Source organism: Cyphomyrmex costatus, unplaced genomic scaffold (genome assembly GCF_001594065.2).
Source record: "Cyphomyrmex costatus isolate MS0001 unplaced genomic scaffold, Ccosl1.0 scaffold340, whole genome shotgun sequence".
Classification (NCBI taxonomy): Eukaryota; Metazoa; Arthropoda; class Insecta; order Hymenoptera; family Formicidae; genus Cyphomyrmex; species Cyphomyrmex costatus.
Window position 1 is genome coordinate 32,591 of NW_017277557.1, and position 18,703 is coordinate 51,293.

The 18,703-nt window shown below is 35.8% G+C and overlaps 2 protein-coding genes across 2 annotated transcripts; both read left to right on the forward strand.

Annotated features, from left to right (window-relative positions):
• Positions 1–598: 598 nt before the first annotated feature.
• LOC108776140 (ARL14 effector protein-like) lies at positions 599–3,131 on the forward strand. Its single transcript, XM_018542668.1, has 4 exons — positions 599–674; positions 779–956; positions 1,448–1,710; positions 2,990–3,131. The coding sequence occupies exons 2-4, from the start codon at positions 900–902 to the stop codon at positions 3,069–3,071; spliced, it is 402 nt and encodes a 133-aa protein (XP_018398170.1). The 5' UTR covers positions 599–674; positions 779–899; the 3' UTR covers positions 3,072–3,131.
• Positions 3,132–9,268: 6,137 nt separating this feature from the next.
• On the forward strand, positions 9,269–18,418 carry LOC108776141 (GTP-binding protein Di-Ras2). The gene is made up of 3 exons (XM_018542669.1): positions 9,269–9,421; positions 16,383–16,601; positions 18,185–18,418. Exons 1-3 carry the CDS (start codon positions 9,284–9,286, stop codon positions 18,416–18,418), a joined length of 591 nt encoding a protein of 196 aa, XP_018398171.1. The 5' UTR covers positions 9,269–9,283.
• Positions 18,419–18,703: the final 285 nt, after the last annotated feature.

Consider the following 18,703-nt stretch of genomic DNA (forward strand, 5'->3'; position numbering starts at 1 on the left):
GCGGACACACATCAGTAAGGAAATTCGAGGCACGGTCAAAGTCGGCAACACTTTCTCAAAAATATACAAAAAACGAACACCCGAACCGAAACGCGTCCGCACCGGTCGGGTGGTTCAACGAAACTTGAGAGCGGCCATGCCCGAGATTTTTAAGCTGTACTTTATTTTGAAGCGCCTCTTATGTCGTTGACATTGAACTATGTAGCTAATGTCTACGATCGTGTCGGTAATGTCCACGATTGTTTGGTTCGTGTCTTCGCAGGCTTCTCTCGTTAGCACAGACACGCATCACATTCTTATTTGACACTATAATTTTATCGACAGTTTCGCCATGCTTCTGGGTATCTAGTTCCCATATCACAAAAATGAACGCTAGTATCGATTGATTGTCTGTCTTTGTCTGTCTAACGGATCGATAATCATGGACATAGGGAAATAAAATAACCTAAATAGTGTCGTCAACTTTAATGATTAATATCTCGATTTGCGGGGCACAACAATATTTTTTCTGATTTTTTTTCGATTTATACAAAACCGTGTCAAATAATTGGTTTTAGTAAGCTCACCTCTTTCATAATCATCTAATTATTTAACGAATGTCAAAGTATAATATTCAGTTGTATTCTCTTGGACAAGCTAGAAATTCTTTTTAGCGAAAACCGCACGCGGATAAGGTAAGGATGAGAGTAAATGGTTTAAGGGTATATATAATTGTAAACCAAGTCTTCTTTCTGGCTTGTATATATGCTGAAGATTAATCAATATATTTTCTTTTTAGTAAAAATCTCTAGAATTCTTTATCATAAGTTCAGGCATTTTTAAGGACAAAGGCGACAATGTTTTTGAATTTTCCTTAGAAGCTTTTGTGTGTTTATGTGCAATCAATCGACAGTCAAAGAATGGAGAGTTCCGGCGAAAGTTCATCGAGCAATCCAGTGCTTATGCGTGGCGAGAGAGTGAGTGTTTCATTTACTTAAATCTTCCATTTCTCGCATGATTTGCTTTATAACATAATTACTCTTGTGTGGAATATTAAATTAGTTCAAATGTAATGCACTTGCTGTATAAAGAACTTTAGCTATTTTTGGAATGAAATATTTGCCATTTTTATTAAATATGACTAATAGACATAGCTACATTTTTAATAATAGGAATATGACAACTTCTTTCATACTTTTTACCTTACACAACAATAGAGACTTAATTTCTTTTATTTAATTTTTTTATCAATTTAATCTGCCTTTTTCCTTTAATTTTATAGGGTCTAACTGTTTCAGTACGTTTTTAAAACATTCAATTCATAACCAAAGAGCTGAAGAATTCGGGGATACTAATATAATATATAATTTATTGATATATTTTTGTATACAACTACTTTTGCATATTGGTCACTCAATTAATTACTAGGGAAAAGGAAGATAGTTAATCATTGCCACTCTGTTTACAGAAGAATACTCGAGGCTCGAGACAGAAAGCCGTGGATAATTTGAGCCAAAAGTTTTTGAAAAACTTTGATCCAGAACATAGCGAACGAGAGAAGCGTAAGTTATATCGTCGATTAAATCAGAGCTACAGGAAGCACCTATACAACGAAGACGGTATTTTTATACGGACATCGGATGATCTCTGCGACTGCTTGAGCTTGGATTGTCCAGGATGTCATTTTCCATGTTCCAAATGTACTTCTTCAAAATGTGCCCATGATTGCAGGTTATTTTACGAAATTTTTTGGTATGTAAGTTGCTCTGAGAGTTTCCACAAGATATTAATTCATTCGTTCAATCGTGAGACATATTCAAAGTTGACACTTTCGAAAGAAAATTAATTTATCACGAGAACATTTTTGTGTGATGATTTTCTATGATCTTAAAAAATTGCTAACTCCGCTACAATGTCAAGAGTCTTCGTTCGGCATTTGACGATAAAGCACCAACTCAAAGGACTGTCTATGAGTGGTATGCGAACTTCAAACGCGGTTGAGTAGAACTCATTGACGAATCTCGTGAAAGTCGTCCTGTCACGACGCGGGGCACTCCAGAGAACATCAATGCTGTATGTAACTTATTACAGGAAAATTATCGCACGACTTACAGAGAAATAAAAGCATCCCTAGACATTGGTATGACACAAATCAAAACAATCTTACATGATCATCTTGGCGTCAGAAAACTGTGTGCGCGTTGGATATCACACGATTTAACGGAGGCCCTCAAAGAAAAGGCGCGTGAGGCAAAGAATGGTGCAAAGAAATGCTCAAAAAATATAATCATGGTCTGTTCTGAGCAGTGTATGACATCATAATAGGTGACGAATCATGGATTTATTGCTATGAACCGGAAAGCAAACACAGTCGAGTGTGTGGGTGTTCCCAGATGAGCTGCATTCAACAAAAGTGAAGCGCGGCAGAATTAAATGTTGGGAAGAAAATGATTGCATCGTCATTCTTTAGGAAAACCGGTCCTGTTGTGTCTGTCGTGCTTGAAAATCGTCATACACAACAATTTTCCTGCCGACTGTATTTGAAAAAATTTGTCAAAGTCTGCCAAAAACACGTATCATATTGCATCAAGACAATGCATCGCCGCATAATGCAGAGGAAACAATTCAATTTTTGGGCCACTGCTCATGTAAAATTGATGACTCATCATTATAGTCCTAATCTGACCTTGTAACTTCTTTCTGTTTCCATTAAGGATAAAATGCGCGATTTGAAGTTTAATACACCAGATGCAGTGGTGGAGGCGTTTAAAAATGTAATGTATGAGGTGCCTCGAGAAAGATAGGCAAAATGTTTCGACGATTGGTTTTATCGAATGGAAAAATGTATTCTCTGTAACGGAGATTATTTTGAGAACATTAAAACCAGTTTCAGAAATTAATTATACGTTCGTATACGATTTTGTGGAAACTTTCGGAGCATCTACGTATCTAACGAAACGTCTGATTTGTTTTATTGCAAAGTAATGTATTCGACTCGTAACTTTATTAGGAACAATCGCAAATGGACCTACGACAGCATTCATTGCGAAGGGACCGATCCTGTGATCAAAAATCCACTGGTGTTAAAATAAAGTATGAATGTAAAACACGCAAATGTGTATCTGTGTAAGTATTTGTACATAAAAACCTTCAAGAGAATTATCAAATTTTTATTATTATTCTTGTATAAATTGTATTTACATAATAAAGGAAAGTAGATTAAATAAATTCTTAGTATTACTTGTAGATAAAAAGATATGTATTTTTGTACAATTATACGAGAAGCAAGAAAATTTTACTTTTTAATTCCAAAATGTTGTTTAAACATTCTCAAATTAAAAATATAAAATTTCACCCCCCACATTCTTTATTAATTTTGTTTACAATTAAATTACTTAAAATCCTCATAAGGCTTCAGCTAGTGTGTGTTTACGAAATTATTTTAAAAAACCTATACAGTCGCAAAAAATTTGAAGAAACTTTAGGAATGCCTGCATATCAATTATAAGCTTATTCTCTAAATTGAGAATAATGTTTCACATTATGTGTCACATATTATTAATTTGATAATTTTATATTATGTGAAAAGACTATTTATTTAAATTTTTTTTTAACTAAAAGAGCGACTGTCTCACATATAGAATGAAAATCATCATAGTTTTGTCAGAATTCAAATTGGCTGAAATTGCAACCGTTCTCTGTGACTCGTGAAATCGTGAGGGCTTATTATACAGACGAACTTGCATAGCTGCATAAATGTATGCGTAGAGAAAATTATTCAGTTGCATTTCATGTGCGACCTTATGATGGAAATGGGACTGACTATGGAATTTTAATACGTATTTCTGCAGCTATGCAAGTTTATCTGGATAGATCTTGATTCACACACGCGCGCGCATACATAAGAAACGCGCGCGCGCTCTCGCTCATTCACATGTGCACGAAAGCGCTATTGATTTTTCGCGCGGCGGTGCGCACACCCCACGCGCATCATCCACACCACCACCACGTATGCGAAGCGCGCGCACTTCGTTTTCGTCGGCGCGAGATCATTCAAGTTGGCGGGATCCACGGAAGGGACGGGAAGGGAAAGAAGCGGGGTGAAAACGCACGTCGTGTGTCGATCGCGAGACGGCGACCTCGGTCGTCGATCGGTGCATAAAACAAAGGAGACACGACGACGTGGCCCGATAACCGTTGAAATTGTGCGGGTCGCCCTCCCGCGCGCTCGTTCGCCACTTATATGCACGAAGGTGGCCGTGGCCGCCGCGCGCGACTAGGACACGGAGTTCAGGGGGGGGTTGACGTTCGGACGGGTGGCCGCCGCGCAGCACCTAGGCCGCCTAGTTCGCCGCGTCGTCGCGTTGCTTCGCCGCGATTCCGTAACGGGTGTAAACGTTAAACCGCACGTAACCCCGACGTAAAGAAACAAGAAAAGCGCCGTCCTCTGGTCGAAACGCGCGTTTTGGTGAAGCCCCGCGCACGCACCGTACGCCCTCGCACGCGCGTACGCAGCACGAGTGCACGCGGATCACGCTCCGGCGTGGGTTAAAAACTGCGGAGTGTGACAGCCGCGCGAGGAGCATCGTCGACCGCGGCCGAGAGCGTGGCCCGTCTGCGGAACCGAAGAGAGAAGCCGCGAGAAGATCCTTCGCTGTCGCTCGACCATACAACGGCAAGTTGTTTTCCCATCTTGTCGCAATTCATCTCCGTCCGCCCTTCGCCCTTCGACGATTCGCAGTTCGCGACACTCGATCCAAGTCTCGAGGGCGACACGACGTCCGTGACGTTGTCGAACGCGCTGAACGTCGCCGCTTATCGTCGATATACTAACGCGACGATGGCCACACGATTTCCGGGGTTGGTGCCGCTTCGCTGCGTCCGTTTCTCCCCGTGAAACCGTGTTTCGCGTTTACCCCCTTCTCTGTAATTAAGAGGTCCGTAACGTGCTCCGATTTGAAAAAGTGCACGAAAGCAGATTCGCACGGTGAAATTATCGCGCGTTTATCGCGAGATTACATTACGAGAAGAACGAAGTTAGGTACAGATCTGAAAAAATCTTGTTCGATCATCAAAATAATTATGTACGACACGCAAATTGGTTGCTAGAGTGTCTGAACCTTTCGCGACATTGCTGTTTGAGAATCATTTTTTCGTGTACTTGTATATATAGATAACTGATGTTATTCGTCACAAAGTTGACGTTAAAGACGTATAATAACTTGCTACTTGGGCAAATTACTGTTTTTCGTTCACACACCCGAGTTTTCCAATTTTCGGAGCTCGTTGCGTTTCCAGAGCGGATTTTCAGTCCGCGAAATCCGAGCGTCGTGGAGAGACCGAATCTCGACACGCCGCAAAATGTCGCGCGTTCCGACGGCCGTCGGTCACTATATTCAGAGAAACGATCCGCGTGCAATCCTCGTCGCGCAGAGGACCGCTGTACGATGAAAGACGTCTCGCCCGGCGAAAATGTGCGATGAATGACGGATCAAAATACGGCCCGCCGGCGAAACGTGATATATCGTGTAACTTATTACGTACGAATTCGCGGACGATGTGTGGAAACTGGAATCCGGCGAAGTCAAATCGAACTACTGTGATATGCATTTGAGGAAGAAGGAGAGAGTAGAACGACTGCAACGCAATTTTCCACGAATGACAGAGGTACTCGCTTTCCGTGCCTATCTTCACGGTATTCCAGCAGAATCAGAAACGAGTGATTCGAGAGTATAACGTCACGCCGTAACGATCGCGGAGTTATATTTCTGGCGGCTTGATTGCTCCCGTAATTTCGGTGAATTTTCGTGTCCTGAATATTCCGACGTCGCACGAGACCCGTTCCTTTGATTTCCGCCGATTTGCAAATACGACGATTTGCGAGTAAAGTGACATCAACCCTTCACGGTCAGATCACCGCGTGCGTCAAAATGATCCGAGCAGGATGTAAGTTTTACATAATTCTTTTAGTGTTCAAATTAAATTTTTCATTGCAACACCATTGTTCCATTTTCTTGAAGGATGAAATTATGTGCTGTAAGTTTTCGAAGTCAAAATGGAATTAATACTATCGATTTAGTAGCACTTTAAAAATGGTTCAGGTCATTTAAAAGCAGAGTAACCATCGTGTGACTTCTTTAAAATGTGACTATGATGGGTTAAATATAACTTTTCGTGCACCCCCCCCCCCCCCCAGCGTGTAAATTGAAAGTCGAAATTGCGCAAAAAAGTCTGAAAAATTATTCTGATGTTTGTTAGTGCACGACTTTCTTTTTTTATTTAAAATGATAAAATTTAGACTTTCTCTTATTAACGTGCGTTATATGTAATTTTATAATAGCTACATGTCAGTTTGCTTTTTTAATTACAATTATGTTGGTGTTTTGTTTACGGGAATATTACATTGTTGAAGCTATGGTGTCAAATTTAATTTAAATCGCCACTGCTCCTACTCAACGTGTCATTTTTTTCTGTATTAAACAATGGATAAACTTGATACTCTTATTAAGACAATGGATAAAATTTGACACTATATAGTGTCACATTCATTGTTTCAGTAGAAAAAACAATAAAGAGAGTAGAAGCAGCGGTGACCTAAATTAAATTTGACACTTTAGGTTTAAAACAGTATACGAATGAGATAATATTTTATCTCTCTCTCTCTTTCTTTTTCTTCCTCGTTCTTGTCAACAAAATCCTGATTTTTTAAATTAAATTTTCGAGAGAAAAAAATTAGGTCGACTTTCACGCTTTCTTTTCTCCTTTCCGTTGTTTAATCTCAAATATACTAAGTTAAAAATTAAACGTGCATCTAAATGGACCTACTTTCATTTCTCTTTTCTCTGTCTTTCTCTCCAAATCTGTTTTTCTTAATTTTGGGAAAAGTACATTTGAGACGAAACAAGCATATTCGGATTGAGCGGAGAAAAAAGGAAAAGAGGACTGCAAGATGATACAAATGGAAAGAACAGATTTTTCGCAGTCGGTCGCACCGGTTAAAGATGATCCGTCTTGACATGCATAATGATGTAAGCAGCAAGATTTAAACAGTAAGTGAATCAATCATTCACATCCGAGAATTTAAAAATTGTAGGTTTACGTTCTCAAGATTCTCAATTTTGATGAGTTAAACTCTTACTGTTTATGTTTTGTTGTTTACATTTTTATACTGGTGAAAAGATTTCGCTGTAATGATTCCACGTTTTGGAACATTTCGGTAGGTGAAGTAGGTGAAAATTTGTTGAAATTTCAGTGAAAGTGAATTTTTCTAGCTGATATACTGAAATTTTGCTGAAAAGCGTTCCAAAACGTGAATTAATTTCAACGAAATTTTTCCCCCAGATTATCGAAATAAAACAGAAATACGTTCGTACACGCAAGTGAAATATACATAACATTCGACAATTAGGTACGGGAAAGTGTAGGAGGAAGGAGAGACACGAACAGAAACAGACCCGCATAAAAGACCACGCGAAGAGGCGGAAGGGACACGGGGGGGTGCACACGGTCGGATGCGGTTTCGTGGGTGTCGTCATCGGAGAAGTATACGTCACGAGATATGCGCGGAAGAACGTAACCTTTCGTGGGTTCAGATTATTCACCGCGTGGGCGAAGCGCGGAGCGGAGGCCGTCGCGTCGTGTGCGCGTTCATACACGAGGTGTTCCGTTACCATCAAATATACTTTTTCGCGCCGCAAGGAGAAGAATTGTTTCTCGAAGTATTTAAAAATTCGCAGCTAGATACAGGTCTGAAAATCATTTTGATAATAATATGTAAACAAAAGAATGTCGAAACTTTCTGCTTGTCAGTCTTATTACTCTCATCATGCTTGAATCAATAAGTTACTTTGATTGTCTAACAAAATTATATTTTCAGATCTGTTTCTACCTAAATTTTTACATACTTCCGCAAAATTGTTCTTCTTGTGTATTTATACACTTGTACTTGAAAATAAGAAAAATATATATATATACATATATAAACAGGATTGTACAAAGAGGAAGTGCACCAGTGATGCTCATTTGGTCCTTGCCGATACAGAGAATTATCCCCACCAAAAGACTCTTTTGCTATCTCGCGAGAAGAAAAGTGGTGGGGGTCAGTGATGCCTTTAGCCCCCGACACCACGGAGAATCATCCCCACCACTTTGTCCCATACGAGACTCTCTCTCGCTATCTCGTTTGCTCTCGGCGCGCTGAAGCGAGAGAGACAAAGGGATGGGGATGATTCTCCGTGGTGTTGGGGGCCGAATGTACATCACTACCCGGCACCACGGAGAATCATCCCTATCACTTTGCCCCATACGAGACTCTCGCTATCTCTTTCGCTCTCTCGGCACGCCGAAGCGAGAGAAACAAGGGAGTGGGAATGATTCTCCATGGTGTCGGGGGCTAAATGTGTATCAGTGGGGTGCACAGCGGGAACGTTGAACCAGAGTCTCTCTATAGTCTCTAATGCTAAGGACTCCAGAGTTTTATTTGACGTATCCATTTTATATCTATTGTTTCTCTCTAAATCAATCACTTTTTTACTTATTCATAACTACATTAGTTATTATTAATTATTCAATTTAATTTGCACATACAAATGATATTCATTTATATTTTGTTTATACTCTTCAAATAAAAGTAGATAATAATTTAAATTTGATGAAATATGTAATCGAGATGATGCGATTTTTTTAACCAAATAGCTATATATATTTAACTTTCTAACAGAGATATACAATTAGCGGCTTGTGATCTGGTACAATTTTATTTATACTGTTTCGTTATATCGTCTAAACTTCTCAAAGCTTTTTTAATACATAATTTATGAATCTTTACTTTTGCACTTTCGCAAGGGTTCCAAAAACCCTTTGTACGTCCTTGTATACATATATGTTTGATATTCGAGGGGGAAAGTTTTAGGATGCAGCCACAATAGAAGGAATAAAGAATTAGAGGAATAAGGAATAAGAAATTTCAGCCTATTAGAAGCTATATGTATCCGATTTCTTATATATATATATAGGTTGAAATTTCTTATTCCTTCTATCGTGACTGCATCCTTAGTATCCAGTGCAGCGACAAAGAACTTATAGTTACAATGGTTTCGGAACACCCGATATAACTTGTGTGTCGTCCAGCAGGTCGGGTGGTGTGATCGGGGGTTTGAGGAGGGTGATCGTCTCGCATATACGCACGCACGCGCACGCACGCTCACTCCCTACTCCCTTTCATTTCATCTCATCCCCTACATCGTCCTCTCTACGCGGACCCCGAGTGCCGGGGGTTTAAGTCGTCGGGACGGCAGATGTCAGGATGCCGGAGCAGAGTAACGACTATCGTGTGGTCGTCTTCGGGGCGGGCGGCGTTGGAAAAAGCTCCCTTGTGCTGCGCTTCGTGAAGGGGTCCTTCCGCGAGTCCTACATCCCGACCATCGAGGACACCTACAGGCAGGTAAGCGAGCGGTACACAACCTTCTTTGACATACGCGATTCCACGATTTTACTTTTTCACGAGCGGACGGTATATTCATGGTCGCCTTAGAGACCGATCGCACGTTCCTTTTCACCCGTAACACGTGTGTTATTAGGTGATTGATTTTTTGTCAATTTACCGGAGATAACGATCGCGCGCGTGCTTGCCGGTGAAAAAACATTAACTGAAATTTAGCTGATTTTCTCTCAGTCTCTCTCTTCTTTATGCACTCAGAGAAATTAGACATGATGATAGCTATACAAGTTTTATATGTAGAATTAATATACATGGTTGAAGAAACTATTTTATGTTGAACAACTATAAAATAGTTATTCAACTATGTAGAAAAGAGTGAAACATCTGTAACATAAGTCATCACAGGAGTATCGTGGAGCATCAAGTGTTTGAATTGACCGCGTTCGACAGAAAAAGACAGTTTTGCAAATGTTGTAAAATTCTTTAATATGATTGGTTCTTGCTTTTGGTTTCTTATAGATCTAAATGTATAAATCAATTGTATACTGAAGAATTTTATGAAGCCGTTTTTCGCAGTCAGTGATGCAACTAGTATGTGGCTGTTGCTCATTACTTTGTTACTTTGTGTAATCACCCATATTAGGTGACTCTGTTGCTTCGTGTTAATAATTTTCGTGATATAAAAGTAATTTTTTAATCATTTAGAAATGTTCTAATATTGTTTTTGTTGTAAAAGATACACGTATTGAAGATAGGATAGAAGTTTATACATATCTTTCATCTACACTACAGATATAATCGTTTATCATTTACTTTTTAGTAATTTTCACCGTTTTTGACACCATGGGTCATATATTCAATATTCATAAAATGTAACAATATAAAATAGTGTATGCGTTAGAAGGACAGTTTATAAATTAAGCAATTAATTGTATTTTACTTTTATAGTTTTGTATTCTATATCAATAGATAGCTATTTCGCATAGTTTTATTTATGGATTCTTTATCCTTGTTGTAGTTCTTTATTAGCTGTACTTATGTTCATTATTACAGTCAGTGGCTGTGCTAAACGTGTATAAATTAATTAAAATTCCTTTTCATCTTTTATCATAATTTCTTAAATAAACTTACATTTGCTTATGTAGAGTCTCAAGTATGGAATATTTCGGGTCATTTCTCGAAAGAAAAAAAAAATGTGTTTGTATTTCTTTCTTAAAACCAATCAATATTTATTAAATATATTCAATAAATTTTTTAAAATATCCATAATTCTTTAATTCTTTATAAAACTGAAATACCAAATCTTATATTTAAAAATATTTTTTAAAGTTTAAATTTTTGTATTTTATGGTGCTTCGATTTTTCTAACACATTAGTTCATTCAAATATATTACACATTTAACTAGTACATTTAATTCTACATATAAAACTTGTATAGTTATCACCTTTATAATTATTGTCGCTATGTTTCTCTCTGAATGTAAATGAGACCAAGAACTAATTAGAAGAACTAATTGATTCAACCGAAGTAATCCCGTGTTTTTTGCTTTGAATTTCTATGAGAGAATTAATTTTTTTTTACTGTATATATAAACAGTATAGAAATAGTACACAAATACGTGAAAAGAGTATTTGAACAAGGTGGATCTTCGTCTCACACGATGTATACAATATTAATATTTATAGAAATAAAATCACGCTCGCGGTATTATCGCGCGCTCGTAATTGACTCTAGTTAACGTTTCGTGAAACTGCAGCAACATGACACGCTCGGTGCCGTGCTGTCTGCTTATCGATTTCGACTCACGGAAAAATTAGAAGTGCCTTCGCTCGCGCACGTTTACCGCATCGAAATTGACAGATCAGATTTCTATGTCGTTAATTATAGATCGTGCAAAAACGGACTTTATGCACTTGGCACATCGGATGCGCCACGTAGATAGCAATTTCCGCGAGAGTCGAGATTTAGCGATTAATCGGACGTTCCCGTGTCTCCGCGCGCGTCCACCAGGATCGCGATAACTCCCGCTATTTACGAATTCAGTATCCCCGCACTGTCGTGCATCCGTCCGATAATACGGAAGTGACATATGCGCTAGCAAAAACATTAAATTTGCAAGCGAATTGCTGTTACAACATCGAGAATATCTGACAGTTTGCGTTGATACACTGATAGCGGAATTAGTACAATATTAATAATATACCATAATGAGCTAACGCGGATATTAGTTTGCAAAAAATAAGTGTGTAAACATTTCGATCACTTCTTTTGGTTTTCCAACAAATGTAAAATTAATCTTTATCTCCTATCGTGGGTCACATAGTAGTGACTAAACAATTCCTTACTTTTTCCCAACTTATGAGTCTCTCGATTATAATTTATACTACATTTTGTTATTTTCCAAAATAAAGTTTAAACATTTATCCTAGAAAGTCGAATATATGTTCGTGAATTTTTTAGAGATTTTTTGAACTATTTTAAATAGGTAAATATATGATCGAGTTCTAGTGTTTCACGTTAGTATATATATGGGGCACCGAATTGAGCATGGTATTATAAGGGTTAAACAAAGGCAAACAAACATGCACGAACAAGAAAATGTTACAATTAATATCTGTATTAAGAAATTAATAGGTATATGTTAAAATCATCGTGAAAAGATATGTATTTCTTGCAGTAATAATGTTGGATCCTTAACATTGAGACAGACCAAATATAAATTATAGCTACAGCTAACTGAAAGACGAATGAAATTCTTTAAATGTTCTTACAGACATAAGCAGACAGATAAATTATCAACACGCGACTGACAATTTCAGTTCAGCATCAATCGGGTTTTAACAAAATGTAAAAAATAGTCAAATTAAATTGTAACGAAAATACTTAGATGAAGTCAAGCTAATAGTTATTATAGTCAAATATATTAATGGACAAAAATGATCACTATTTCCGGTTGTGGCAACCGTAACATTTTTTCTGTATACAAATATTAATTGTATTTGTTTAATTTTATGTTTGTACCGAGGAAGACAAAAAATGTGGTCTAAACGTTTACACATTTATGTATACTATGTATACAAATAAATTTTGTATTTACTTTTTGTGCGTTGGATCTTTTTTTATTAACTTTCTATTAAAACTCCGGGCCTTAATTTATTTATAATACTTTATATTTAATAATACCGCTAATCAGAAAAAGACATTCCAAAGACATATATCGTGATTATTCTCTAATAACACACTTTATTCGATACATCCTTAGGACGTCCTCAGGATATTCAAATTATGTACTATGTGGACGCCGCTTGTTAGATTTTGTTTGCCGCAAAAAGAACGTCGCGTACACGCCAAGTTAATTACGTGCTACAATTCATTACGTAACGGCACATAATCAGGAAGAATAACAGCTCGTATAAATCAGTTTTACTGTAACGCGCTTGCCGTTTTATGAGAAACCAAAATCTCCGTGCGATGATTCCCTTACCCGCGTAAATTACATATTGTTGTTGTATGTATATACTTAACGATCTTAAACTATGTCCGTTTCTACTAATTGTAAGTGAAGATTTACTTTAACCTCAGTTTATCTTACTTTTATCTTTTTCTATATTCTTAACAAGAAAATACACACTTTAAAGTATCCATCTCCGAGTTTATTGAGCTTTTTACTCAATTGTTTCTACCGTTTTATTTATAGAATATCTTTCCATTTTTTGGGGTCGATATTCAATTGGTTCTTATATTTAGAACCGTCTTAAGTACAGTTTTAAAATACAAACCAATCACAGAGTCATATTAACATGTTAAGATATTGCTTAATTAAAATGACCTTGAAATAAAAACGAATTATGAAAATCGGCCTTGGATATGCTTAGGTTGTACACTTTAATACCTGAATTAATCTGTAATGAGTGATGACACTGATGACGTCATTATATAAAGATGCTTTACCTCATTTACAATTAGACTCGTAGAAATAAATTATTTTGTCACAAAAATATTTACCTAAAATGATGCTACTTACTGCATGAATTAGGATCTCTTGCATTTTTCAATAATAAAAGAGTACAGCAGGATAAGAGGTGATTGTAGGCACTTGCATATCATTGATTGCCACAGAGCGCAAAATTAACACTCTAAAGAAAGAATATTTTATACAAAGTTTCATCCCAAAAGAGCCACACCGAGATATCGAACAAAAAATGTGTAATTTTCATTAGTATCTTTTTTCTCCGTTAAATCTAAATGAATTTTTACAAAAAAAGTCATGGATATAAACAGTATCAAAAAGATTAGAGTAAGAATTTGTTTTGCCATTCTTGGCTCAAAATTCTGTTTTAAAAAATTCAGGACTTTTTAAAATCACATTTTTTAACCCGTGTGAAGCTGGCCCCCCAATATTAAAAAATCGATTTTTTAATATTGGGGAGTTTTAACACGGGTTAAAAAATGTGATTTTAAAAAGTCCTGAATTTTTTAAAACAGAGTTTTGAGCCAAGAATGGCAAAAAAAATTCTTACTCTAATCTTTTTGATACTGTTTATATCCATGACTTTTTTTGTAAAAATTCATTTAGATTTAACGGAGAAAAAAGATACTAATGAAAATTACACATTTTTTGTTCGATATCTCGGTGTGGCTCTTTTGGGATGAAATTTTGTATCTACAAAATATTCTTTTGTTAGAATGTTAATTTTGTTCCCTGTGTCAATCGATTACGTGCAGGGGCCCAAAATTACCTCCTGATCTTGCTATACCCTTTAATATTCACAATTATAAAGTTCATGTGTTATTATATCTTAACGTCCTACTTATAGAAAGAACTGATTTCGCTACTTGTGGTTCTGTTATCAGGATAATTTTTTCCATCTTTTTTGTTATATTATCAACTATATTTACAGAGCCTGGACTAAGATATGACAAACGGGACACTTGCCTCATTTAAATTAAAATTGTGAAGGTGTGCAAAAATGAGAATATTATATATATTTTATTTAACAGTGACTATATTTATCTGCCGTTGAGCGCTCGTGTATATTACAATAAATGAAAATGAAGTATGTAAGGATATAAATTTTGGTTAAATTGATTGACAGTTTTGCTATTGTGGAAACGATTTTTTCTTTTGCCTTGGACATTAAAATATTTAATTTTGGCTCTCTAATATTTAAAAATGTCATTAAAAATCAATGAAAAGAAATCGGGAATTAATGGATTAATATGTTGTTGAGTAAACCAAATAAGAAATAAGTATTTTTCTTTATATGTGCGTATACGTTGTTTTACAGGACGAAACAAAAATTTATTAGCGTTTATTTATTTTCTAAGCGGTTATTGTCAAATAGAAAAGATGGAAAAAAGTTTTTTAATAAAAATTGAAGGATTTCAAGAGTATTATAAAATACTTTTGAATAAAATACTCTCAATCATAAATTTTTTTTTATAAAAAATAAAAAGTTAATATATTTTTTATTGTTACTATATAGTACTTAAAATCCACTGTTATTTAAAATATTAAATGCATAATAATGTAATGTTTAACTTAAAATGGTGTTTAAATTAAAAAATTTAAGGGTGAGCGCGATATTTATATCGCGATATTTATAGCTGTCTGATTACTATTTGTCATATTTACATTTCCATTACATTACTGTCTCGAGACGCGATGAAAAAATACGAGTATTGTATGCAAATACATGACAAAAAAAACAATCATAAATGTCGCACATATAAATACTGCGATATAAATATCTTTTACTCTTAAATGTTTTAATTTGAACACCATTTTAACCATCTGTTGCTTTGTTTTTCCGTTTTAAATACTGGAAATTCGACATTTTTATCGTGTATCAGAAAGTAATTTTGAAGATATGTATATGTAAATTTGCTTTAAAATTATATATTTTACAATCATTTATTGAAAAACGGTTGGATTCAATTTTGAAACCTGTCAACTGCATATAATAGTCGACCACTTTCATTATACGGAGCCATGAGCTACCCTGCAGTTTCTAGATTTATATCCCAAAAATTTTAACGTGAAAGAAGGGTGATGTAAAAATAACCGTAATTATTACATGTTGACCAAAAATGCTTTTATTTACTAATATAGAAATTCATATTTACTTACAGAGTAATTATAAGCCAGCTTGGTCAATAAGAAGTCTGTAATCAAAAGTTGATAAGAATATATACTTGTACTGTAATGATGGAGATTTGTTACAATTTTTTGTAACAAATATGATCCATCTTGGTAAAACGTGTACTGCCTCCGTTTTTATCAATCTTTGGTAAATAGTCGATCATAAAAAATTGTTTTCTGTGTCTTACATTTTCGATAATATTTGCTTTAAACGAAACTAATTAATTTTTATCAAAAAAATGTTTCTTAAAATAAAGTTTAAAAATACTTATGCATGTATAAAAAAATACGCGTTGTAATTCTTTTTTTTTTTTAAGATCTAAATAACATATTAAAAGCTCATCAAATTTGGAGGAAAACACTTCTGTGTATCTTTTTGTAAGAATTAAAGGAAAATAAAAAGTAAATTGAACTGAGATAATATCGGTCATCCGTCGCATATTTACGAATACATACAATGGTTTCGTAAACGATTTTGTATAACTATTGATTGATACATAGGAATATATATGCAGCCGCACATACATATGTCCGTAAGATTTTAACAGAAGTGCATGTCTATGTGTGTATATATTTGTACGTAAAGACACAATGATGATGCTGGTGGGACTCTCGCTGTGTGCGCGACGAGAAGTGTCACTAATGAAGTCGTACAGGCGTTTCCGATTGTCGGCTCGACTCGATCCAGTACCAGTCTGCTTTGATTTGACTCGGTGCATAACCTCGAGTCAAGTCAAATCGGAAATCACGACCTCGAGCCGATCGGATCAGAGCCAAGAGTCATGCGACCAAAGTCAACGGACCGCATTACGATATTTCAGGTGATAAGTTGCGACAAAAACATATGCACACTTCAAATTACGGATACAACGGGGTCCCATCAGTTTCCCGCTATGCAGCGGCTCTCTATAAGCAAAGGTCACGCCTTCATCTTGGTGTACTCGGTGTGCTCACGGCAAAGTCTCGAGGAGCTACGTCCAATCTGGGCCGTGATAAGGGAGCTCAAAGGCCAAGATATCTCGCAGATACCCATTATGTTGGTAAGGACTCGCCGCAATCTTCTCCATTTGTTTCAGTTTTCAGTTTCAGTTTTTTTTCCCGATGCCGAAGCCGACAGTAAATACGAACGGACAGTAAATACACTTCCGCGTTTCTCGTCTTTAATAAATATGTCGTCCTGCTTATCTCACGACTTTGCAACTTTCCGCAACTCAAATAATCATAAAAAAACGTTAGAGCGATATTATTTCGTGCGTACGTTGTCAACTTGATAAAAGATGTTCGTCGAGATAAAAGTTTAGATGATACGAACCGCGATGTACAAACCGGCTGATTCTAGGATGTAGCGAACAAAACATTTTTTTTTTTTTTTTTAATTTAAATGGGCACAAAAATAATATTATAAATTTTTTCTATATAATTTTTATTTATTTGCTGCTAATATAATTGCCCGTTATTATTGACCTGCGCTCGTTTTATATTAAATAAAAATTAAATATATATATATGTAAAGATATAAATTTTGATGAAAAATATTTGACTTCATTACTATTGAAGCATGTGAAAAATATTACTTCAAATGAAAAAAGTTTCTATAATGATAATAAATAATAATAAGGCTCTGTAAGAATAAAACAAAATAGAACAACTGAAGGGCCAGTTATGTAAAGTTATATAACTGGCTCTTAGACCTTAAATTGTTCTATTTTATTTTTTTCCATAATAAATTTTTACAAGAATTAATAATATAAATGTAAAATATATCACACGCACATATTCCTGATTTGACTATAATTTTAGTAATTATGTTTTGTTTGTAACATACATGTGCACGTAATTTGTATATTTGATTATCTCTTATTGAATTAATATTAATATATTAACCCTCCGTTGTCAAATTGGACTGTGAAGACACAGTCGATATTTTGATTATTATGTATTTGATAGATAAATTTAAATGTAAAATCAATTAAAATATAATTTGATTTCTCTGTAATAAAAAAAATTGTTTAAACTTTTTCAAAGGCAAGATTTTTTTCAGATTTTTATACAATTCAGAACAATATAAAAATTTGCACTAAAAATAAAAAAACCAGATTGCTGACAAAAAGTGCAAAATTTCACATAGCTAACGGAGAGAGTTAAATATCATTAATTATAATATATTTTATTATATTTTCACATGAAATTTTTATGTAAAAGAATTTTTTGTTATTGAGGGACGCATTTTTTCTTTTATATCGAAATATCTATATAGTCTCAGCTGTCGCAATGTGTCTGCATTAAATTTTACTGTACAGTCATTCGCAGTATTCGACATTCTTAATACAATAGTTTTTTTTTAAATGCATTTTGATGTCGTATTTGAATTCAAGATTTAAAAAACAGTAGCTTTGAAAATTTACCATTATCCAACAATTTTCGTGGACAAAAATTTGAAGAAATTGTTAACGTTACAAATTTGCATTGCTTCTTGAAATTCAATTGACTTGCGATTTGATTTGGTTTCGTCATCAAAAAGAGGGGATTTCTATTTCTGCATGAAACCCTCTTACTTGAGTTTCTTTGTCGGTATTGTTTTTCTTGCGCAACTCAGCGGTTCCATCGTTGATTCATCGTCCAGGTTGGGAATAAGTGCGATGAGAGTCCATCAGTGCGTGAGGTGTCGATGAGCGAGGGCGCGGCCGAGGCGGCCAACTGGGGCTGTGGCTTTCTGGAGACCTCGGCCAAGACGAATCACAACGTGGACGCCCTGTTTCGGGACCTGCTCACCCTCGAGAAGAACCGCTCGGTCTCGTTACAGCCGGTGCAGAGCAACAACGCGATAAGACTTAAGGAGAAATGTGCCGTTATGTAAAAATCCACGCTCCGATCTGCATCGCGTATACGTAGGTTGCTCTGAAAGTTTCCGCGATATGACATTAGACGTCGTGTCACATCAAAACTGTTGATATCCTAACTTTATTTCATCTATTAATAACACTTTTGCCTTTGACGCATCAGCAAATATTCATTCGTTCAGTCGTGAGACATGTTCGAAGTTGACACTTTCGAAAGAAAATGAATTTATCACGAGAACACTTTCGCGCGATGATTCTCTACGATTTTAAGAAGTTGCTAATTCCGTTACAATGTGTCGAGT

Bases quoted from the DNA above. Each gene is read 5' to 3' on its own strand.
- LOC108776140 (XM_018542668.1), top strand. From the start codon at position 900: ATGGAGAGTTCCGGCGAAAGTTCATCGAGCAATCCAGTGCTTATGCGT. The intron at 957-1,447 runs GTGAGTGTTTCA...CTCTGTTTACAG, and splicing joins TGCTTATGCGTGGCGAGAGA to AAGAATACTCGAGGCTCGAG. The intron at 1,711-2,989 runs GTTATTTTACGA...TAACTTTATTAG, and splicing joins AAATGTGCCCATGATTGCAG to GAACAATCGCAAATGGACCT.
- LOC108776141 (XM_018542669.1), top strand. From the start codon at position 9,284: ATGCCGGAGCAGAGTAACGACTATCGTGTGGTCGTCTTCGGGGCGGGC. The intron at 9,422-16,382 runs GTAAGCGAGCGG...ACGATATTTCAG, and splicing joins TCGAGGACACCTACAGGCAG to GTGATAAGTTGCGACAAAAA. The intron at 16,602-18,184 runs GTAAGGACTCGC...TTCATCGTCCAG, and splicing joins CGCAGATACCCATTATGTTG to GTTGGGAATAAGTGCGATGA.